Genomic DNA, 24,889 nt, shown 5'->3' on the forward strand with positions numbered 1-24,889 from the left:
TGACTGATACTTTTGTGTTATTTATGTCTATATACGTATGTTCCTACTTGAGTGTGACTACATGCATCCACACACATACTGAATCACAATTGTTTTGCCTTCCGGATTTTCTCTACTGTCTTTTTAAAGCTAAACTCGGAGCTTATTTTTAAACAGGAGTTGAAGTGCTCGCATTTCCCACGACTCCAGCAGCAGCAGCAGCAGCAGCAGCAGCCGCAGGAGGGCCGGGCGCTGGGCCGGGCCGGGCGGGATTGGCCCGGCGCGCTCAGGCGCCCTGGGCTGTCGCACACCCGCGGCTCCGGGCCCCGCTGACCGGCAGTAACCCCGGGGAAGCCCAGCCCACTGCGGGTGTTCCCCACGATCCGGCTCTGCGCCGGCAGCTGGCGCTGGCTGCCGCGGGGCCTGTGCCGCCCCGCAGCCGTGCTGTGACCGTGGCAGCCGTGGGACGGAGCGCTGCACGGCCCCCCGGGACAAGAGCTCCCTCAGGGGCTGGGCTGCGGCGAGTGGCCATTCAGCACATGATGCTCCTCCACCGCTCTGCTCTGCAGGGCTGCTCTGGTGCCATCTCCGCCACGTGCTCTCCCGGGACTTGGTTCCCTCTTTCCGAAAGTCCCCGCGGGCTTGTGAGGCCCGCATGGAGGGTCAGCAGTGGCTGGTGCTTTCTCGGTGTGGTTGGGATGCCTTGAGAGGCTACCTAGAGCAGAGGGCAGTCAGTGTTAAAGGAATAAAGTAGGAATTTATTAAAAAGGCCTTCAATTGATACACCTTGGGCAGTACAAGAGCCCGGCTGAGGCTCTACCCAAGATGGATGACCTGTCACATGTTTTCACACTTTTATAAGTTTTAGTCCATTTCCATATTGGGGTTAATTGTCCAATTACAGCTTCAGGTTATAAATCCCATCTTCCCAGATTGCTCTCCTCAATTTGCTGTTGTTTATACATTTTGGGCCTGATGCTGCAATGGAGCCCTTGGTTCTCAGGCTGGAAAAGGATTGTTTTGGCTAACCTGTGAAGAGAACTTGCTAACACTTTATATGAAGTTCAGAGTTATATACTAATGCAGTACAGAATCTGGAAAATATGAAAGCTAAAACTTAAGGCATCATTTGGAGCCCATAGCTTGGAGCAGAGCTGATACCCAGTCCTGCTCCTGGGCATCTCCGGGGGGAATTGCTGAGCTCCCTAGGGCACCCTCCCTGGTCCTGCTCCCAGGCTCCTGGACTGGACACACTGGGTTCCTCACAGCTGTGTGCACATCCCACCCCTGGGGAGTGCGTTGCAGCTGGAACCCGGTCTCCCCTAAAGATCATGTCGGCATCTTCTGCATGTTGTGTTCCGAGCAAAAAGATGCAGCAACCTCTCCCCTGACAGCCTGCCACCCTCCCTGCTCTCTCTCCCTTGGGTCTGAACAAGCAGGCACTTGTTTGCCTGTTCTCTCCTACCCAGCAGAGCTGGCTTGTGCATTAACTCTTCCTTTCCCTCTCCTTCTCTGATGGGTGGAAGATTTTCAGAGGAGCAAAGTTGGGGTGCACTGGGATTGTAGCCCAAATGTGCAGATTACATAGGAAACCAGGAATGATCATGCATGAAATACATCCAGGCAATGACTTAAAAATGCTGAGCTGGCACTGCTGAAGGGGTTGATAGTGTAGGAAAACATATTTTAGGCAGGGGATTTAATAACAGTCTTTAACGAAGAGGGAGAGGCTGCGATTGGAGTTGCATGAAATCCAGAGGGATCATTAACTTTATTTTTAGGCTTGGCTGAATAATCAGGAGTTTTGAAGACTTGACTTGCCTTCTCAGTTTCACTTGTTTTAGGAGGGGCTGTGCTGTCATAGCTGGGATCAAAAGTGCACCAGATTACCAGAAGCAGCACCTCTCTTGTCACTTCCAGGGACATAGTGCTGTGACCAGCTGATGAGCAGGAGCATTTGATTTGCTTTTTTCTACAGCTCAAAGGAGCAACATGTCAAATTGGTTGGGCTGGTCACATATTTCCAGGTGGAAGAACACAGCTGCTGGAAGAGCCTCAACCTTCTGTCTGAACAACACTCTTGTCATCCCCTTGCTCCAATTTGCAGCACGCTGACTCTGGCTTACTCACTCAAAGGGCTTTCCAGCAGCAGTAGCTGCAGCTGGAAACCAATGCATGGCCCTGTTTTTCCAAGGGATTCAGCATGCCCAGCTGCAATGGTCTGGTGATGCCAGCAAGCATGGGCTGGATCAGGGGTCCCTGTGTGCTGCAGGTGGCAAAGATGCCACAGCCACAGACAAGGCCATTCCCTCTGCCTGCTTGGGCATGGAGCAAGCTGGTGCATGCGGAGATGGTCTTACTCGCCACTATGATCAAAAGATGTTTGGGTGGGGGGGCAGGGAAGGTGCTATCAATTAAAGTGATACTTGGTCAGGTGATTTCCCCCTTTTCCTTTCACTTCTCTCCAGCTGCAGAAGGGGTGGGGATAAGCAGAGACACACTCTTGGATGAGGAAAATTCCCCTTGCTGAGGCTGATGAACCCGCCTGACGGGAGGCGGCTGCCGGTATTACGTGTTGTGCCGCATGTGTATCCGCCAGCCACAAGGCCCTGGCAAGGGGCCCCGGCTGGAATTAACCTGCAGTAACCCCAGGCGCAGGGGCAGCCTTGGCGGGGTGTGCCTGCCTGGCCTGCGCTGGAGTATGAAAGCCATTATAATCCACTCATTCATGATGCTTAAAGAGCCAGAGGCGTTTTTCCCCTGGTTCTCCTGGAAGAGAGAAGGGTTTGGAAACAGTAAGGCACAGCATTCCCCATCCTGATGGAGCATCTCGTGCTTTACCAAGCCCTGCCCACCATGTCATCAGTCCAACAAGTTTTAAAGTAACATTTATCATTTTTATTATGAACAAATAAAATTTCAGATCAGCACAACCAGATGTTTCCATATTAGTAGAAATTATTTCAAAAAGTTTTTTTTTTCCCAGTACACAAAACAGAGATACTAGTATGCAGAAATCCCTAAGCTGTGAAAAATCATATCCTACTCATATTTCAACAGTGACAGAGCTTAGACAATGTGCAGATTCAACTTTCCAATCCTTCCCTGAAAACTCAACACTTAGACTTCTGCTCTTCACAATACCAGCAGGGCTGGGAACAGTTTTGGAAAACAAACCAGTCCATGCTTCTGCCAGCAGCGGTGTGTGTGGTTCGTATTGTTTCTTCCTGTGCTCGGCTGGTCAGCAGCAAGCCCCAACACACCTCTAGGAGGCAGGGTGTAACCCCCTCCCCGTTACAGATAGGGAAACTGAGGCACAGAGCGTTTTTAAGTGACTTTGTCCCAGATCATGCAGTGAGCGAGTTGTTAAGCTGGGAACAGGTCCCAGCTGCTTTAGCCATGAGGTCCCACTGCTGCTTTTTCTGCTTCCACCTTTCACAGACTCATTTAAGCTAAACATACAGACGATGCGTCCAGGACACAAACATGCCACCAAAAATATATATATATTTATAGGTGTATATATATATATATATATATATCTCAAACAAAGTTCTACTTAAAGTGTTGTATCTGTTTCTTAATCTAACAAAAATTCTAACTCAAATACATTCAAAATCACCTGTACCCACAGTTCAATGTAGGCAATTAAATAATTAAGAAACCCCTTGAATGTTCATAACTCAGAAAAAAACCCCAAAAAACGGCAGATAGCTGTCAATACTTCTATGTATATTAAAGAAAGATTTAAGGCACCCAGAAATATTTGCCAATCTACCTTTAAAGTGACTGGACAAACACCAGGACTGTTTGGTTACTGCCCCTCAACTTCCACTCTCATTCCAGATTCTGGACCCAAATCAGCACTTGAAATTTGAACTCTTGATGTCAACACCTGCTTCTCTGCTGAGAGGATGTGAAATACTGCTGCATTTCACAGCATGCATCTTTACTGTAGGGTATGTCACACTACACCTTAAGGGCACCAGGAGCAAGGAAATAATTCTCCCCTTCTCCCTTCCCCACACCCCTTTCAAATTATTGGCTGGAGCAAATTCATCCTCTCTGGGGACTTTCATGAGTTCAGAGGGGTTTACACTAGAGCAAAGTTAGCCCACAATTACAGAGCTAACAGTGTTTCTCTTTTTTTGGAGGGCCTTTTCTTTTTCTTTTTCTTTTCAAATGGTAGGATACTACTCTAGCCACAACTCCCTTTGATCCAGCCAGCACCCAGGCAGTCAAGAGCCTCAAAGCAGTAAGGAACTATCTCCTGAAACCAGAAGCTGAAGGACTCTCTTCTCCATTTGTCCCTGCTCTTCTTGGCTGGAGAACACATCACTCCTTATGGCTCAAAAACTCAGAGTCCCATTGCTGAGCATAAACAAAGTTATGGTGGTGGCAGGGAGGGGAAGGTATGAAGACAGACTCATTTTCTGAGTAACAAGCTTGTTCTTGTTAAGGAGAACATCACAGAACTATCCTAGCTCCTGACAATTTTCACTGCAGCAGGAGGAAGCAAAGCTGCAGACACTTGCTTCCACGAAGCTTCTCTGGCTGTGACATGGCAGAGCTGAGGTGAGGAAGTTGGCATCTGCACTGTCTCTGCCTTCCCTGGCCTGCCTGAATAAGGGAGATGCTGCAAACCCCACTCAAATATCACTTTGTTCCAGCTACCTCTTGTGCTTTCCTCCAGCTCCGATTGATGCCTTGAAGCAACAAAAACAGTACTATTGCTACAACTAATGATAATAATAGTAATAAAAGTTAATAATAACTAGGAGAATTAAGGGGGAAAAAGCATGTTCAGCTCAGTGAAGGGTGTGACACCATGACGTCCAGAATGTAACCGACCGCCTGAACTCAAGCTGGTCTCTGCAACTTGCAGGAAACAACACCCACGTGGACTTTTTTCCCCAGCGCCCTCCAGCTGCATGCCCACGTCGGCTCAGTGATGTAACTGACCTTTCTGCAGGCTCAGCCGCCCTCGCTGCCTGCCTCACTGGCAAAGGAGTGAGGTGGCGAGATGGCTCGCCGAGGGGGCTGGGAGGCAAGCTAAGGGACTAACAAGGAGCTGTTTTTGCATCTCCTTCCCACTCCCTCTGGGTAGCAGGGAATGGCAAGCCAACACAGCCAACCCTGGGCAAGAAAGCACAGAGGTAGCTCACACTGGTGGCAGTGTCTCACCTTGAGGTCTCAACTTCCTCGAGCCCCCTGTGCCACCTGGCTCCAGACTGGTGTTTCTCAGGCACTTGTTGAGTGGACCCCCCCAGGGATGAAAATACCTGCTCCTGCAGACACCCTCACTCCTCCCTACACCTGCAGGTGCTCCCTTGTCTGGTCCCTGTGCTCAGCAAAGATCTGGATGTGCTTGCCACCCAGAAGGGACCCTGTTTTTCCAGCACATAAAGCAGCTTAACTCAGAGGTGGAGCTTTGGTTTACATCCTTCTCCTCCTCTCCATTTTGGCAAAGTCCCATTTGCCAGCAAAAATCTCAGTGGTGGAGGTGAACAAAACTCACTATGGGCTGGTGCTGCCTCTTGGCAGCCTGTGGCACACCCTTCCACCTGTCCTCCTCCTCACTGTGGCTCTCCAAAACAGCTGTGGAGCTTAGTCATGCTCTGCCTTCAGTCCCTCGTGGCACAGAGGGCAATGCAGGGAGGGAGGCTGTGACACTAGAGGGAGTAGGAATTAAGGCCACCAGCACTCCCCCTCCAGTGCCCACTGCTGTTACCACATGCCCCAGGCACTGGTGGACCTGGCTGGGGATCTGAGAGAGTCTGGGCACTCTCCTCTTCCCAGCCACAGTGGCTAAGAGGTGAGAAGCAGGGGAGAACGCTTCCCAAGAGACATGTTGGAAAGAAACAACTCTTCTTTCTGATGGCAAGAGTGAGGGATGGGGCTGCTTTTCCCAGAAAGAGCAGTTTAGCCATGTCATGTCTGTCAGCAGCCCTTGAGAAAAGAGGAGGGATGTGGCAGAAACTTTGGGGGGAAGGTAGTGGGGAGAGTTTGGCTCAACTCTTCATCTGGCTGGTTAAGGCTTCCCTTAACTAAATAATACATAGCCAACTGCAATGGGCTTCCCCAGGCCACTTCCTACCAGCTTCTCTTCCAGGTAGAGACTGGGACAATGTAAAACAGGAGACAGGTTAGAGAGGCAGGAGAGGAAAACAGAAAGGAAAAGGAGAGGAGGGAAAGGGTGTCCTTGTGTTATAAAGGCAGAGTCCTAGATCTTAAATACATCACGCAAAATGCAGCGTGGGAGGTGGGGGCGTTAAAACTCATTATCATTATCTTAAGCAAACTGGTAGCGTTATTCAGTAGTTAGTTAACAGAACATTAAACTTTTGTCCAGCGTATTTGGAGGGGTTGGGAAGGGAGAAAGGGAGAAAAAAAGGCAGAAGGAGAGATGTGGATGTGTGTGTGATAGGGAGCAGGAACTCAGCCACTCTTGTGACTTCCATCTCCAGTCCGCATTTTCCGAGCCAGGATGACCTCCTTGGAGACCTTCTTGCGATCGCTGGCCAGCCCCAGGAGGCACATGAGGTCAATGAAGGCTGTGGTTAAGTTGAAGCGCCAGCCAAATTCACTGGTGGAGTAGTCATAGGGGAAAGTGTGGTGGTAGTTGTGGAAGCCTTCTCCTGAAAAACATGACCAGGGAGAGGATGTTGCAGAGCTCTAGGTGACAGACCCTTTATCTTGACCTAAAGCACCATATTCCTGTAATGGGCTCTGGATTGAGTTCAGGTTCCTCTCTCCTCTCAGCCCAATTTCACCCTTCTGCAATCTACCCCATCTCGTTTGGGCATGACCCAGCATGTCAGGGCTGGCCCAAATGAGGCAATGACAATCACAGAGGATTTTTGGTGCTTTAGAAGAAAACAAGCATGTGGCAAGGAACAGTGAAAGGCCCTGGCTCCCCAGCTGCACCAAAACACCAGGGGATTCCTAATAGTTTTTCCCCTGCCAACACAAAAAATCTTGTAGTATTAATGCAGCTACCAGTTAGACCAGCAGCAAGCCCCCAACAAATCAGGCTAATCAATAGTCCTACAACACTGGCAATCCTAATGCCAAATCCAAAGGACACTTCCTGATGGGGAAAAAGCAGACACTTAAGCAGACACTTCTACTACACCAGTCAGCCACCATCTGTTCTGGACACTGTCAACATTGGCTTCAGTGCTCACCCCTTCAAAGGTGCCTTGATTCCTGCTCCTACCCCTGAATCTCTGCAGTTCAAATCCCTCTTTACTAAAATTCCACAAGCAGATGCTTTGGTGGTGGAAATCAGTGGAGCCCCAGTGAGGTACGGTGGTGGAAAACAGATGAGGATTTAGGCATGGGAAAACAGATAAGGGCATATGCTGATCCTGGGATGTACTTTCCTAGATCTCCAAAATTTCAGTAAAAAACATGAAGCATCTATCTTGTCTTACCCTCAAGTACCCCAAAAATCACCAGCTGTCCTGAAAATGTGTCAAAATGTGAATCTTCTGATTTTCAAGTTGACAAATCTCAGACAGATATGCAGTGATTGCAGCACACGTTTTTCAGTCTAGTGAACATGGCAGAGAGACCTCTGAACAAGGTAAATAAAATATTGCCATTGAGATAAGAAGGTGCTAAGTGTAGTAGAATTCTTTCCAGCCTGGAAAGAGTCTGATGGGAGCTGATAACCCCACTGCCCTTAGGTACTCACTGGCCAGCATGGGAAACACCCCCAGATGCAAAGGCTGGAAGGGAAGGGTGCAGGGGAAATAGGGAGACCTGGGTTGATAGAAATTCCTAGAAGCAGTTGCGGCCCCAAGAGGCAGTTCCTGTTCTACAGTCCCCCTGCAGCAAAGACACAGATGCTGAACATACCTAGGGCCCCCAGGCTGACCAGGGGGTTCTCGCGCGGGTTGATGTTCTGGTCATACGGCCGGTTGCCAAACATGTGAGCAGCACTGTTCACTAGCCAAGTGGCATTGAGCCCTAAAGTGTAGCGCAGGATGGCTGGAATGAAGAAGCTGATGACGATGGATTCATCCCAGAAGTACCAGGGAACTACAGCTGGCAATGTGAAGCACAGCAACACCACTGAGGGCTTGTAGTATCTGGAAAGGAAGGGACCAGGAGGAAGGTGTTCAGTGGCAGAGGCAGGACAGGAAGGACTGATTCAGCCCTCCATTTGGAGGATTCATGCTCAACTATAAAGGGAAAATTAAGTGCAGAAATGCTTCACTCCTGAGCCTTGTATCTTTTGCTCTGGATGTGCAGAAGTCATGCCTGGAGATTCCCAAGTCCTGTCATTAGGCAAGAGACTCCGACTAAATCCTGCTCCCCTCACATATGCACAGAGCAATGCCCCCATCACCATGAGTCCAGTGCTGCTTTTAGCTTCATCTGTTATTTGCTTCTCAGCTACACTGGTCCCTGTAAAGGCAGCCCCTTCCAGAGTGCTTCCAGAGTCCCACAGATGGTCCTTTCTCTGGCTTTGGCCCAGTGCTGCAACTCCTCCTTGCAGACTTGCCTCTGCCTACAAATACCCCCCATAAGAAGTGCAAGCAAGTGGAACAGATGAGCATACAGATGGGCATGTGGGCTCTCTCACACTAGAAGAATGGCAGTAGAGGAAGGTGAACTACTCTGATGACCCACAAGAAAAATAAGTCTGAGACTGAACTAGGGACTTCCTGACTTAGGCTGGTTACTATATGGTTTCAGTCCCACATCCCTACAGCCCTGATGATAGGCTCACCTGCTCTGGGAATCAATCCTAGTATAGCTCTAGATGGTTGAGAGATACCCTACCCAAGAGGCACCAGTGAATCACAACTGTCCTTCCCACTTACTGCCCCTCTCACATTTCCATTTTCAACCTTCTTTCACCATACTGTTTCCAGAAGACTTAGGGAAGAGGGGCATACACATGGCCTGGAAGGTGTACAATCTCCCAGGATGTCTCAGAGGCACCAGTATGTGGGCTCTGGGGCAGCCAAAGTAGCAGCTGGGCTGTGAGGTGAGCAGGTGGGGGGGCTTTGTGGTGGGAAGCTCAGCCAGCTGCTGGCAAGATGCTGCCAGGTAGGCAGGCAAGAGAAGGGTATGGGAGGGCTAGAGGTAGCACTGGGTTCTAAACACTTCCCATAGGAGAGGAGCAGCTAATTTCTCACAGTTCATCTCACAGCAAAGCCTTGGGCATTCTGAAGAGTCACATTTCTCACATGATGCCCTCAATCATCTCACATTCCATCGAAGCCACTTGAGTTCCCAGCCCATTTGTCCCCGCTCCATTCCCCATGGCTCCTCACTAGGGCTGACCCCACCACTCACTTGCGCTGGAACATCACCACTTTGTCAGCCTTTATGTCACTTAGGTCCAGCTTCTGTCCTTTCTCGATGACATCCGGGTGCTTGCGCACAAGGAGCCAGCCAATGTGGGAGAAGAAGAAGCCCCGCATGGCATTGTGTGGATCTGCATCTGTTTCGGAGAACTTGTGATGGACACGGTGGTCCCGGACCCACTCATAGATGTCATTCTGCAAGTCAACAGGAGTGAAAACTTAGGGTCAGGGCTGGACACATTCCCTTCAAATTATAAAATGGCCTGAAATGTTTAAATACTTAAATCCTATTGACCTGAACTCATATCAGTTGCATTATGTGTTATTAGGGTTTGTGATTTAAAACAGAGGTTGGGTTTTGGCTGCACCTCTCCAGTTTTTTGGGAAGCAGCTCCAGGTGCCTCAGTGCTGCTCTTTGATTGGCCAACTCTGGGAGTTGCACCACACCCATGGTGCTGCAGGCTCTGATTGATTAGCCTGTGCCCCACCCCTGCAGCAGCCACTCTCGTTGGCTGGCTGGTGCCCTACCCTCCTATGCTCGCCTCCTGTCTCATCCCCATCCCTGTCCCCATTCCCATCCTTGCACAGTGCCAGCCAGGGATGACCTGCCCCTTCCCTGTACCTGACATTTCCCATAGGTCATCCTGCCTTGCTTGTCCTGGGATTGCCTAATCACATGTTTAACTTGTGGGGAGAGGGGGGTGAGGCTTTTTTTTAATTTTTTTTTTCCTTTGGAAATCAAATAGTCTTAAAATTAAGGTTCCTATTTAGAAAGAGAACAAACACATAATTTCAATGACATTTCTCAAAAATACCTCTCTTCAGACCCATTACTGTTGCATTTAAGCAGGAAAATCAATACAGTTTGGAAAATGTCAACGCTTTTATCATTTGTATTATGAAATGATTGCTTTGGCTGGTTTTAAGAATAGATTTTCATAAGCCTGTGATCATTTCTTTGTATCAAGATTTCAATGAGCTTAAAGCCTTGTATTACACCATCCTAGAAAACATGAAATAGAGATCTAACCATGGCTCTATTACCTGTATTACACAAGAGGCTCCTTAATCTCTTACATACCCAGGACTTTTCCTGAAAACACTCTGAAGGCAGGGAAATGGCATAATCATCCCTATTTCTTGCCTCAAAAGACTAAAGGACTTGTCCACACAGGGAGCCTGTAACAGAGGCGCAACTCCTCAAGTCCCTTTCAACCACTCATCCTTTAACTGAGATAAAATTTACCTGCAGGCCATTCCAGAAGGCAATGATAGACAAGGGCCAGGACTAAACTCTTGCTTGTTTCCAGATACTGGGAACTGCTGCCTTCCTTCAAGCCAAATATCTCCAGGTATCAGCAACCCTTGCTGATCTTGGCCAGAGCTTGGTCACTCAGTATTCCCCCAGAAGAGGGTGGCCCAACTGCCCTCCCCATCTAGTAAGCAGAGAAACTCAACCAGTACCTATGCTGGAAAAGTTTCATCAGTGACCCAAAGTCTCTTTCACATTCCAGACCCTACACAGGAGCATATAACATGAGAAAGCCCAGTCTGAAAGTTGACAGACAACTTGGGTTTGCACAGATGTCTTGCTGGAGGCAGAAGGCACAAATTTGGAAGGAGACCATGTAACGCAGCTGGATCATGGCATGACTTCATCTGCCACACCCTGTCTACAAACAAAATCAGGAGTCTCAAACCTGAAAAATTATATCTTGACCCAAACTTTAGCTCATTATCTTTTCTACTGGTCTTATTTTGGGATCACCTCTAACTGCTCTCTGACTGAAAATCTTCTAAGAAGAGCAAGCAAAGCCAAGGAGAATGTCTTCTTCCTTGGGAGTTTCCAGATACAGGCTATAACCATGAGAGCTTCTGTTGTGCTGCAGCTGACAGGTCTTGCAGGTGGGAAAGCCAGTTAAGAGACAGAATTCACAAATTCACTGAAATTACAAATCACTGGACTCTGAACAGCCAACAGGCATTTTCTGGAGGACCAAAGATAAGACAGTCCATAAACTTCTGTGATCTTAAAAGTTACTGATTCCTCTGCTGCCACTGATAGGAATGAGATAAATTCAAAATAAATTTTTTCTTGATCTCACTGAAAGTAACTATTAAAAAAATCCATGGGGAATAGTATTGAATTTTCAGTGAAACTTTGGATTAGTTCCTATTGAAGTTGAAATATCTGTCTGTCTCTCATCTTTGTCTATTCCTATCCCCTACAGCAATAGCTCAGCAAATTCTTTTCCCCTCTGCCCTATAACCCTGTGAAAGATGGTCTTTGTACAGGACTAGCTAATACACAGCAACCCATCCTGTTGCCTTGATGAGTACTGGACCACTGGCTGGAATCAGCAGCTTGGTCCCTCCCCTTCCTCATGAAAGACTGCTGTTTGGTATTGTCAGAGAAGAAGACATTAAATGATGCTTTAGAAAGCTTCTCAAGGCTTAAAAAAATTTACTCTTTTTTGATTACATGTAAACAAAGTAATATCCTCTGAAGAATTACTTAAAGAGCACAGCACTTGATACTTCTGTGTTCACCTTTTTATAGCAGAAAGTGCTGCATTCTGACACCTTCCTGAGTGCTTCCCACAGACAAGCAACCCTTCAGTACAGTTGGAGGATGGAGTGTTGTTCGGGCTGACTTACAGCAGCAAGCCTGAGAGGATTTATTTTTCTGTGCCATGGCAATCTGGGTTTTCACTCTGACTTCTACAGATTTGCAGTTTTATTTACTTTGGGGACTGTGAAGTACTCTCACAGTAGTTAGGCAATATCCTGAGGTTAGTGCTCTTTGAGAGGTGAAGCAAACTCCCAAGGTGCTTAACAGTGCCTGCAGTCACTTGTGCCACTCCAAATGGGCCCAACCCTTCTCTCCTTAAAATATCACTAACCTGGGACAACTCTCTGGAAGCCAGTGGTGTGATTTGTAACATGATTAGTCCTAATCTGAACGACAGAAACATCCCCTAAATCTCAACAAGTTCTTGGTCTTTAGGGTGTAGCACATTCTACATCCTGTAGAAATCTACATCCTTGGCTTTACAGATGTCTTCTCCTCTATCAGCCACACAGCAAAAGGAGAGTGAAGCAACATCAGGAGAACACGTAACACTTCCACACCTCTTTCATAGGATCTGGTGCAAGCACAGGGAGACCACACCTTGGAGAAAGGTACATTCCTGCTTTGGAGAGCTTTCCTACCCCTGGTCTTGGCCAGTTGTCCTCTCCCCATGGGGTTTGTCACAGAGTCAACCTCTGATGGGACAATAGGTAAAGACAAGGAGACAGACTCTAACACTGCGGTGTTAGATAGAAAGGGCCGTCTTTTTTCCTAACAAGAAGTGGTAGGAGATTGGAACCTCTTCATCAGATTGTGTCCCATATCTGAGACAGGGATTCATGGGAGCACTTCCTTCTGAGCACCAGTGACACACTGAGAAAGTGCTTACCTGGAAGGCCATGGAGTTCGCAATAGTCAGGAAGATGCGCAGGGGCAGCGTGGCTTTGTAGGACCGATGACTCCAGAGGCGGTGAGATCCAGCTGTGATCCCCAGAGCACTCACCACAAAACACAGAAGAGCTACAAAGGAAGAGAAAGTGTTTGAGCAGTTAGAGCAAAGCTTCAGACAGAGCAACACAAAGGTGGGCCTTCCCCCAAAGCTTTATAAACAAGAGACAAATCCATGGAGAGCACAGATTGGGGCAATAAAATTCAATGTGAGAGTGCCCAAGCTACCACAGCCCTCCTAGGCAATGTGGGACAAATAAATTCAGCTCTTCATCTCTAACAAGGAAGGAGGCTCCCCCTTAGAAGACTTGTCACAAGGATTGGTTCTTCAGCATAGTGCCATCTGTCATGGTGCAGAATAGTCAAAATTGTATAAAGTGGCTGCTTCCATAAAGCATAGTGGTAAAAGCACTGCAGTCCACCAGGGAACAGCTTCTCCCTTTCCTTCCACCCTGAATAATCCAGGCTCTTGCTTTCCTATCTCACCACTCCCCACTAAATCTCTTCTGCATTATTTTCACCTAGAGATGGTAGATAATCTTAGCATTCTTTGGGGGACAGTTCAAGCCCAGGGTCAGGCTTTTTTTATGCTCCCTTTCCGAGCAGAAGCTGGCCAAAAAAAGATCTAACCTATCCTCCCACTCAAGTCTGGGCTTCACCTTCAGCTCTTGCTCACCTTCAGCTCTAGCACTGGCTTAAAATCTGCCCATAAGCCACCATTCCTAGGGTCTTTTTCATCCTTCCCTGTGCTCAACTCTTGCACCTTTTACAGAAGGAAACCCCAGAGCTAACAATTCATTGCAATTTGCGCCCATGGCAGGGGCTGATGTTGCTGGGCCCTGTTGAGCTTTGAGGCTGCTTCATGTGTTCCCTCTTCATATAGAGCAGAAGGAATTCCTTGCCCCTTTGGCATCTAGTAAAAAAACCACATCCCTCTCCCAAGACATATTTGCCCTGATCTGTGTGCCCATTTGTCCTCCTGGGAATTCTGGAAATTAACCTCAGCTCCAGCATCTGACCCTAAAACTAAAATGGAAAAAGACCCCAAGAGTTTCACAGCAACATTACATTAGGAAAGTAGAGTAAGAAGAAAATGGGTTCTGCAAATTAACTCCTCCTCTAGGAAGGAAGGGTCAGGAAGTTTGGTGGAAAGACAGCATTCAACAGCTGGTTTATTCTGCAAGCTCAGATACAAAGAGGGAAGGGTGCATATCTGTGAGTATGTCAACTCCACCTCTAGTCCTCTGAGGAAACAATGCCTTGTTACCAGTCCCCCAGGGCAAGCTTTCCTGGTATAAATTTGCACATTTCAGCCAATTGTATTGATCATGAAAAGATTTCTTCATTCTTACACGTAAGTGTATGGATAGGAATTGCTGGTCGTTTGCTTGATGTTCGGCCATTCAGTCCAGCCAATGGCTCTAATCAAGTTTATCTTGAACCCAGAAAAGCAGATACTCTGACAGAAACTTGTCTGGAATCAGAAATCTGAGACCTGTGCCAGGCATAGCCCAGTTCTCTCATTCCAAGTAAAACATGCTTTATTTCCTGTAACCTCCTGCTTCATCTTCTTTCTGTAACCTCCTTTTTGTTTTTTCTACATTCTCAACCTAATCTCTTATCCACTAAAAGCCTGTCTTGGGTGATTTAACATCAACTTCTGGCTCCTTAAACTTGCACGAACCCTTCTCACTTCCACCCTGCTGCACAAGAGTGACCTTCCCTGTCTGCTGATCTGACCATGATTCCCCATCATCTTCTCCCTTGGCTCCCTGCTGAATGCAGCACAAGTTTTGGACCAGCACAATTCTGCTTTGTGTCTCCCAGCACCTCGGCAGTCTTTCGGGAGAGCCAAGCATGCAAATAAAGCAGGATCCAGCCTTTGCAAGAGACAGAGCTGAACAGAGCTGGACAAAGCTCACAAAGCTGTCCAAGCCTGGAAGGGGAGAAGCAAAGGATGATCGAACAGGGCATTTGGCTCAGGTGTCCCTTTGGCCATACTGGTGCTGAAAACATTGAAGATCTTACTCAGTTTCATGATTCTGACTTGAAAGTTATGAACCAACTCATGACCTGTTTATTTTAAATTTTAAGATGCATTTTAAATCGGTACTATCTCCACAGATAATACAGGACAGAGTCCATGATAAACAAGGGCACTTTGCAATAGATGTGTAGGGCAACTTGCTAGGGAAAGAACCCTGTAGGGCAGGCAGGCCCTATGAATTGATGGTGTACCAGGGACACAAGTTAACTGTATGATTTTTCATGCTCTTCAGTAACACAAGAAAGTAAATGCCAGGCTAGATGAGTAGAGGCCTGATTCATAACGCTGAGTTTTCAGCTTTTCTTATCTGGTGAATCCTCACATGCTGACTGAGCATATTTTGGTAAAAGAGGCCTCCAGGAAGATGAGCCTAGCTGATGACTGTTGTGTTTAAGCTTTGCAGAAAAGGAAGCTCATCTGTATCTCTTTTATACAGACAATTCTCAGAATTTAGCCTGTGGATATCCCTGTTGGGAAAAGATGACACCAGCAACAAAAACATTATCAGCAAGCACAGGGAATCACAAAAGAGATGTAATGAGGACACCAACAGACTCCAAATGCAGACAACCCAGTATCTGCTTTTTCCTGGAAGCTTTTGTAAAAAAATTGGAAGAGCCTCCACTGCTTTTGGGTGCCCTGGCATAGAACAGACTCAGCCTCCATCCAAAGCCCACGAACCTCAGCAGCTCATGTTGACTTCTCATGGAGCTGCATCCCAGGTCACTACAATGGCCATAACTCTCTAATTATAATCCCGTGCTGCTTGGCCTCTTGCCCGTATTCAGAAGCTGTGGTTTATCTAAGGGGCAGACACTTTCTGTGGGAAAGCAAGCGATTCTCAGTCTATGCATTTGTGGTGCCAGCACCACAGAAAGCCAAACCCTACCTGGAGACAATTAGATCCATCAGCCATATCTAAGAGTTTATGTGACAGTGACAGGATATGCACAATGATTGAAATCCTTGTGGAATACAGAAGAATCCAGCACCCTTATGATTCAGAGAGTTCACCCCCACAAACAGGTACAGTGATGATCATAGTCAGGGAGTCAGCATCTCACAGGGAAGAAGAAAAACTCCTCCAAGATCATCCACTTAGAATTCAATTGGAAAGAGAATAGAGAAGGTGAAATGAAGTAGCACAGATTTTCACACCTGCCCTGTGATGCTGCCCCAAACTGAAGGACTTAGAGGGTCAGATGAGGATGCTTCCATACCATACCATGCTTTGAACTGCATGAGATTCAAAAGATTGGCAACTGACAGGTGATATTTCCAGTGACCCATTCAACTGGAATACGAAGAATTATGACCACTGTCAGTAATAAGCACTCAATGCTCCAAAAATTAAACAGAAAACATTCCTCATTCAGTCATAGCTATGACTCATTAGGCTTTACCTCTTTAGGGCCCAGATTCAGACGCAAGTTATGATGAGAAGCTAGGAATGTGCTAAAAGCATTGTCACCTGCAGTGAACACCAAGGATGTTTACATGAAGAGGTACTCCTGCTACAGAATGTGTCCTTGGGCTTTTGCTCAGTGCAGGACTGTTCCCTCCTTGCTGCCCAGTCCCTGTTAGCCAGGTGAGTCCTGCTACTGTCAGGAGAAAGATACCAGGGGCAGTGAAATTTACAGGCTGCATAAAAGGGAACAGTGTTTAGGAGGAGCAATAGGATGTGCTGTCACTCAAACCTGACTTCCTTGCCACACTCAGAGAAGCACACCATCTGCTACTTAAGCCTGGAGGGAACACTAAGTGGAAAGGTGTTGCCAGCTGTAGTTTTGATGGGAAAGTGAAAAAAAAACACTATAAACACTTTTCTGGTCATATCTCTGGGGGTAGTATGGGCTGAGATTTTCATACTGTCAGAATTGCATAAATTATCCAGCACGGTTTACCTTGGTCCAAAGATAATACAGCAAAAAAAAAAAAAATTATATCAGCCCATGCTTCTAGAGCTTCTGGCACTGCAGGGAATGAGGTGTTGACAGAGCACCATGTCAAGAAAAACCATTCCTGTTTACAGACACTGCTGTCCAGGCCAACAGGAGTTAACAATTACTGTCAGTCTGCTGCATCCAAGGGCTAGAAAGACTACCCACAAAACATGTTTCTAGGGAGGATCTGAGCAATTAGAGAAGAAACTGTCCATCACCTTTGCATTCTGCCCTTTTAGACTCAAGTTTCTGTGTCATTTGGTAAATGACGTAAAATCTGCCTATGATCCTTGAAAAGACTAAGCAAGACTTTGAGAAGTGCAGTAGAGAAGACAATAAATAAAAGGGGAGCTGACTAGAAAGCCAGTGCTGGGCAGGCTCTGAGAGCTCTTGTGATGGTGAGCTCTCACCTGATCAACAACCCGAGCTCATTCTGGGAAGCTCTGTACCAGAAAGAGATCAGGGGATACAATGCACACAGCAACACAGAACAGCAAACAATGATGAAGGCAGGGCTGGGGATCTTGAGAGACAAAGAGGAATCAGCACATAGAGAAATGAAAACAAAAGAGGACAGTCACCAGTATAACTAGTTTCAAAGGGACAGAAACATCAAGGAGATGGTGGCCTGGAGGAAGTGGGTATAAGCAATGGATAAATTATAGAAGGTAGATGAGCTACCAGGCCCCACAGCTGCCTGCTGTACCACAACAGAGAACATCTGGGACCATGTTAATTTTGTATCATATGTACCCAACCTAAGGAAGAAATTATCTGAAAAACAAACAAAGAGACAAGCAACAACTCCAGCAGCTCCAGAACTACCACTGCTACCAGAGCTGGCCTTCCATGAGCCTATGGTGTACTGCCAGCAGCAACCTAAGTCTCTGCTGCACTATCCTTGTGTCTAACATGGGAACTGTAGTCCTCTCCTTGCTACCAGAGGGTGATGGGGAAAAAACAGCAAGTCACTGACATGACAGCCACAGAAGTCTTGTATATACCAAATAAAGGCATGAGCTGAGAAAAGGGCAATGCAAGGAGCAAGAAGCTTTGCTGAGAAGGTAGACCTGTGGAGGATCAGAGTATTCCAGTTCCAGTTAGTGCTGGAGGAGAATGGATTATAGGGGAACTCTGACTTGGCTTCAAGGTGCCATGAACGGTGATCCTTTCCTGGAACAGGAGTGCAGGAGCTTGGTGGAGCTACTCCAGCTTTGGTGGATTCATCTTCAATCTTCAGCCAGTCCAGAACAGTGCAGTTCCCATAAACACCATGTCCTTCTCCCATTCCCAGAATATGTCACTCCAGAATCCACCAAAGAATCTTGCAGTGCCTCACAGTGGCAGGAGAGCAACTGGCACTTCACATCAGAGCTGACTGAGCAAGGAGAGCAGAAAGGATTGACATGAGATAAAAAGCAAAGTAGATTCCTGGGAAGTGCCATGGGATGGTACAGATGTCCTAAAGAGATGTACAGTTGCAAAAAAAAAAGATGTACAGTCTCTCTACCTCAGAGACCATTTTGGGATAGGGCAGGGTTTAGCAGAATGCAAAACAGCATCAACTTTCTGGATAAAGATGCTCAAGCCCTCTTAAGTATCCCAAGGGAACTCAAGGGAGAAGGGTTGGATGGATTTGGAAATCGTGGAGTATATCAACAGCTTGAAATGAAATCAGTAAATTCTACCCACTTTTTTTTTCTTCTCCTTGCCCCAACATCCTGAGGTTATCTGACTGGAATTGGAGGACCCAGGCTGTCAGCTCAGTGAGTGAGAGAAGCCAGCAGTCTTTGCTTAGCCTCCAGCCCAGGGATGGGACACACAGACCAGGATCAAGAGCCCTGAAATGCTCCTCCAAGGTCATGCTGAGGCTGCATGTTCTGCCCAGCTCTGACAGGCCAGGGGGAAGTACAGCCTGTCAGGTTTTCACAAGGGAAGGGCCCAGCAAAGTCTTCTTTCACAACATCCCCCTAAAAGGTCATGCTGGCTGCAAAAGGGAACACATCAGTGCCTCTGCTTTTGCAGATGCTGTAGCCAGATTCTGGCTGTTGCCTCCAGTGAAGTTCATCCCCTGGACCTCTGCCTGTGAGAGGCTGATGTGGTTCAGGAGGAAGAGTCAGCCTGGCCATCCGGCAAGCCAGGATCTCCTTCCTGGTTCAGCTGTGATACTTGTTGCACACAGCCATCAGGAAGACAGACTTAGAGAATGGGATAGACCAGGTGGATCACCCCAGGGCCCATCCATAGCTGAGCTGACCAGGAAGCAGGAGCACTACTGAACCCAAAAGCCACCCCAGCAGGCCTCAATCTAGACTGTTGATTTTTGTTTCAGGATGTTCTGTTTCACAGTGAGGCAGTGGTTGGATACAGTCTCTCGACCTCCCTACTGGGAGCCATTTGGCTTCTGGACTCCTCCAGGGGTCCACACAAAGGCTCCTGGAAAGCAAGGCTCTCCTGCAGAGTGGGCCCTGGGCCCAGCTGTCTTTCAAGCAGTCAGAGGAGAAGTTTGGTTCCTACCCAAGGCAAGATCTCTGAGAAAGCAGAGCTTTGCCTAGCTACCTTCTGCTGTGTTGTGATTTCCACTGGAATTTGCAGCCTGAAGAGACGCTTATTTATTTTCTGAAAGTTGTCAGGCTTAGTTCCGGGATGCCAGTGGCTAATCTGTGCTTTTTTAAGAATAATAAAAGACCTGAGCTTCAGACTTAATTCTTGACTTTTATTTTCAGCACAACTGAATTTTGTCTCTTTTCCCTCATACACACATTGAGGCTCTGTGGGATTTACACTTCCCTGCTAAAGACAGGAATGGTTCTCATGTCTGGGCAGCAGTCTCATGTCAAATAGTGCTCTGTACCTTGCCTCCCCAAATACCCATTATGGTGCTCTTGCTAGCATCTTTCTTCCTTACTTTCTGGCACTGTCACAGTATTCTATCAAACAGTTTTGTGCTTCACCCCGGTAGCAGCTGCACATTCAGGGTATTTCCAAGCCTAATGTCTGTGAATCAAGTTTGTTCTTTGAGCAGACAAGCCAAATCCCTGCCAAATCTTTCCCTCTCATGCATAACCTTATAAGAGACACTAGCAAGCCCTTCCACAGCTTGCTACAAATCTGGCTGGAGAGCTGCTTCTAGAAGCAGCCCCCTGCTTCTTTCTCTCTCATCCCCGAGTCTGTGGGCCTGGAGGAAACAAAAATCAAACAACCCAGTTTGGGGGTTGTGGATGCCAGGAAACAGATTGAGGAATGCGCTTACCCCATGCCAGTGTCTGGATCTTTGCAGAAGGTATCAGTGTCAATGCGAATAGGGCCCCTAGGTGCAGCAGGCTCATGAGGATGATATTCCTCCAGACGTAGCGCAGCGGGGGCTTGGGGCCCTCTTTCTCCCGGTAGGTCTCATCAAAGATATCGTCTATCATGCCCCGGTCTCCTGCCAAGTCTTCATGACTGAGTGAGTCCTTCTCCATGATGGCATCTCCATTCCTGGTCACCCGGGAGGTGACTGTGCCAACAGCAGTGGTGCTGGAGGTGGAGGAGAACTCCTTGAAGAGGTAGCAATGGATATTTTCAAGAAAGGAAAAAAGGGAAAACAAAACAAGAAGTTGATGGTTATCAATTCAAGAAATAGAAACACATGCATCTAGGCTGGCAGTGTAAAGATTCACAGCCTGTAGTTTCCCTGGAAGGCTCCATTCTTTCAGCTGATCCCTTGTCACAAAGAAGAGCCTGCTTTGGCCACGTAGAGTCATGGCCCGAGACAACAGGGACCTGGTCTTTCTGGAGAGGAGGTGAATGGTAGGTAGGGTGCCAAAAGTAAAGAAAAATACTTGAAAGCCAGTCTCTTTTCCACCAGTGGCTTTGGTGAGATCATTTGCAGACTGCAAGAATTTTTATTTTTCCTTCAATTTGATTAGTGGGTGTTTTTAGGTGGGTTTGTGGTCTGGGCTTATGCATAAGCAGACAACAATAAAGGAAATCTCGTGAATGAATAAAAATGAGAGAGAAATATGGTCTGAAACACAGTTTTATAATAAATCAACGGGCTGCTCCTGATATCCTACTTATTTGTGCCACTCCAACAGGGATCACGGGGGAACATCAGGAAGATCCACAAGGGGATTCCTCTGGGGTGCCTCCTCACCTCCCCTGCCTCACCTTCCAAGATGGGATGTGGCAAGACCAACATGCTTGAAGATCAGTGGATGGAGGCAGTCAGGTGAGGTACTTCTACTTAGAACTGCAGCTACTTATCCCGTGCCTGCTGCTAAGACTTTTATCCCTCTCTTATTTCCCACCCACAGGCAAACTGAGACAAGGGAAGACAATCCTCTGATCTATGGCCACCAGCACGCAGAGAGGAAGTTCTAAGCAACAAAGTTGGCTCAGCTTGGCTCCTGGCTCCCTTCTGTAACTGTGACACAACATTCCCTCAGCACATGCTTGTTTGCCCTGGCTGAGTGACAGCCTGCCCCATCAGGCATGCATGACAAAAGGAGCAGGCAGCACTGGCCCGAATGAGACAGGTCACTGAACCCTGAATCACCGATTTCCATCTCCATCCTGACAGCTGTGCGCTTGCTAGTGCTCGCAGTCCTTTGTCAGCCCCGAGCCCAAGTGCCCAACACGGCTCAGCCCTGGGGGTGCCAAGCACGTGGGATGCAAGCGGTGTGTCCTGCACACGTCACCCCCATCCCCTGGGAACCTGCCCAAGGGACACATCCCTCTGCCGCAGCACCGCTGCCCCCGGCCGTGAGGGGCACTAAAGGTCAGCCAGCAGGAACAGGAGAGCTGAGACTGCCGGAGGGAGCGTGGTCAAGCTGGGAAAGCTCCTTTCTCAAAAGAAGTCTCTCCTGAATTAACAGCAGATTCCCACTCAGGTGTTCAGGATTCATGAAAGACCACCATCCTGCCATGGCCTAGTTTCCTGAGGGAAGCATTAAAATCAGGCCAGGCAGCTTACGTGGCCACCCCAACTCCTCCCTTTCCCAAGGGCTGAAACTAGAGGGTTACAGACATACCTTCCGATGGGGAGGAGCTGGCAAGGCTGACAGATTCCCCACGTTTGGGAAGTAAAATGATCTCTGCAGAAGGAGCGCTTTTAGTTTTTCCTTGGGGAATCAAAGGTTTGAAAGGAAAAAGCTGGACACAAAGTATCCGGCTGCCTTCCCTGCGTGCAGGCAAGCTGCTGAACTTGGGACTGGCTCTTCTGCATCCTGGCTACAGGCTGTCTCTGCCTGCTTTGCTAATGAATGTTTTGATGGTATGATACTCTCATCTACTGGAGAATTTAGAGGTAATCCCCAGACCAAAAGAGCCATGAGAAATGGCTTCTAATCCAGAGATCAGGCAAGGAGAAGTCCTGCCCGTTCCCAAGTGTTAGATACTCTCATCTGGCATTTTGGCAGAAAGGTACAATTTTCTTTCTTGGCTGCAGGACAATCTACCAAAAAGACCCAAGACTTGTCTATGCAGGAAAAATTCCCAGCAGTGATTGGTGGTATAATTAGACGGGTAACACACCCCATATGGACATGCTGCTTCCAGAGTAAGAAAGTGGGGCTGGAGTTGCATTTTTCTCCTCCATGATATCTTATGTCACTGTCAAAGTTACACAGGGGTAGAGGAGGAGGAGGAGGAGGAGGGAGAATGCAAAGAAAACAGCAGAGAGGAAAAAAATGTCTTCCAGAGTTGTAGTAGCCACATGAGGAATTTTACCAGCATACCTATGCTGCTGGAATTACATTGATATAATCGGACTGGTCTTTTCTCACATGTAAACTAACCTTGAACAAAAGGGCTACAAAGCAGCTGTGAAACAGCTCCACCGTTACAGACTTGCTGAGAAGAGCATGGGGGGGAAGAGAGAGGGAGGAAGAGGGGGCAGCTATTTAGGTAGAAACAGGGGAAACAAGGAAAGAAAGAGGGTTTTTATCCCTTTATGACCATAGTGGCTCCTACCGAGGAAAATGGGATGGAGATTGATCTGGGGTCTAGGACTGAGAGAGGGAGGAAGCCAGCTAAATCATTTTCATTAGCTTTCCCTCATTTCTGAATGACTTTGCAGCTCTCATCTGCAGAACAGATGTGTTTCCCCATCTACACCCCCACCTCCCCAGCACTGAACATGCCATAGGTGATGCTGGCACCCAGCCAGCTTATACAACCAACTGCAGTTCAAAGGCTCCTGCACTGGGTACAGTGTATGGGCCCCAAGGCACTGAATCTCGGGTCCAGCATATTTGAATATGCCCAGCATGACCCAGGGACAGGATTCTTTCCAGCTTCCAGGATATGGCCCAAAATATGTGCCAAAACCATGAAACATGGTTTGAGCACACTGCCCTTGACATCCATTTTGGGAGGGGAGAAAAGTGAAGTTCTTTACATCACAGCATCACGGGAAGGTCATGGCACCTGCACAAAATGATCAAGGAAGACCCTGTGTGCTGGTGACAGCAAAAGAACAGGGCTATGATTTACATCCACTTCTAGGCATTGGCAGAGGGGAGAAGGATGAGAAGGTGAGAGCACCAACACCAGAAGCAAGCCCCTGCCTCCTCCCCTTGGGCAAAGGGTGGCTGCCATAAGGGTCAAAAATAAAAATGACAATCTTTAAAAAATCCAACAGCTCCACACATCTTACTGGGGTGTCAGGCTGTTATTCAGACCTTCTTATGCCAAAAATGGGCAGTCTCCCCATTGTATGCTTGCTTGGCTCAAGCAGACACAGTCATTCATTTCATTTGGGCAGCCGGCTTTCACCTTGCGTCTGTCCTAGAGATGCTTCCTGCTGCAATATTTGGTTTTAAAACACTGCAAGTGAAAGCCCTTTCTTATTAAAAAGAAAATTAATTAAGGATTTTTTTTAAAATCCCAGTTTGAGTATTATCAAAAAAACTATGACTTCTTGGCACAAAAGATCTTCTTGAACAGCTCTTGGTATTCAAGCACCCAGCATGCTTCGATGGGTGTTTTCAAAATAAACCTGTATTTTATGCTGAGTCTACCTGAGGGCACAGGATCCAGGAAGATCACCTCAAAGGCGGATGTCTCCGCTTCATCCATGGGCTCCCCATCAGACTTGGGCGATGTGTTAAGTTACCACTGAGCCCCTCCGGCTCACGGCTGCGAAGCGGTGCGGAGAGGACACGGGCACACACGTGTGAATACGTGTGTGTGTGTGTCTGTGTGTCTGTGTGTGTGTCTGTGTGTGTGTGTGTGTGTCTGTGTGTGTCTGTGTGTGTGTGTGTGTGTGTGTGTGTGTGTGTGTCTGTGTGTGTCTGTGTGTGTGTGTGTGTCTGTGTGTGTGTCTGTGTGTGTGTCTGTGTGTGTGTCTGTGTGTGTCTGTGTGTGTCTGTGTGTGTCTGTGTGTGTCTGTGTGTGTGTGTGTGTGTGTGTCTGTGTGTCTGTGTGTGTGTGTGTGTCTGTGTGTGTGTCTGTGTGTGTGTGTGCGCACGCACAGACACGCGTGGATACCCAGACCCTCTTCCCCAACACAGCAGCAGCGCAGCGCTGCCGGAGCCGCGGAGATGAAGGAGGAAGGGGCGAGGGAAAGACAAAGCACCCGCACCCCGGGGCCCCGCTTACCTCCTCCTGCAGCAAGTGCGCAGGCATGGGGCGGCCCTGTCTCTGCTCCTCGGCGGCGGTACGCGGGCGCGCTGGCGAGAGGCTGCCTCTGCTCGGCTCCTCGCTCGGCGAGCTGTGCGGCTCCCGGAGGCGGGTGCGGAGGTATTTAAGGGGGGCTGCTTGCCCGGCGACTGGCGGGGCCGGGCTTTGCGCGCCCCGGCCTCCTGGTGACCCCCTGCCCGCGGCTGGGATGCGCGGGGTCAGCGCGGAGGGCGGCGAATCGCGGCGGGGGCCCGGCTCTCGGCGTAGCCGGGGGGAGAGGCGGGGCGGAGCGGGAAGGGGGGCGGGAGGGAGGCAGGATGCTGAGGAAGAGGAGGATGACGAGGGCCAGGCTCTCTCATGATGCCTGGCTGCTTTTTCGCTTTTTTTCTTTCCTTTTTTTTTTTTTTCCCCTCCCTCCCCCTCGCGAGCTGATTGGTTGCGGGAAATTTGGTGCCACCTCGGCTTGCCCTCG

General features: G+C 48.2%; 1 protein-coding gene across 1 annotated transcript; it reads right to left on the reverse strand.

The window, feature by feature from the left end:
- Positions 1-2,854: 2,854 nt before the first annotated feature.
- Positions 2,855-24,757, reverse strand: SCD (stearoyl-CoA desaturase). The gene is made up of 6 exons (XM_005520562.3): positions 24,397-24,757; positions 20,066-20,351; positions 12,764-12,894; positions 9,292-9,497; positions 7,843-8,075; positions 2,855-6,617 (listed from the first exon to the last, which is right to left on the reverse strand). The coding sequence occupies exons 1-6, from the start codon at positions 24,421-24,423 to the stop codon at positions 6,418-6,420; spliced, it is 1,083 nt and encodes a 360-aa protein (XP_005520619.1). The 5' UTR covers positions 24,424-24,757; the 3' UTR covers positions 2,855-6,417.
- Between the last annotated feature and the right edge of the window lie 132 nt (positions 24,758-24,889).

Source organism: Pseudopodoces humilis, chromosome 9, assembly GCF_049639895.1.
Source record: "Pseudopodoces humilis isolate 2021_Gansu_Grassland_sample_001 chromosome 9, ASM4963989v1, whole genome shotgun sequence".
NCBI lineage: Eukaryota > Metazoa > Chordata > Aves > Passeriformes > Paridae > Pseudopodoces > Pseudopodoces humilis.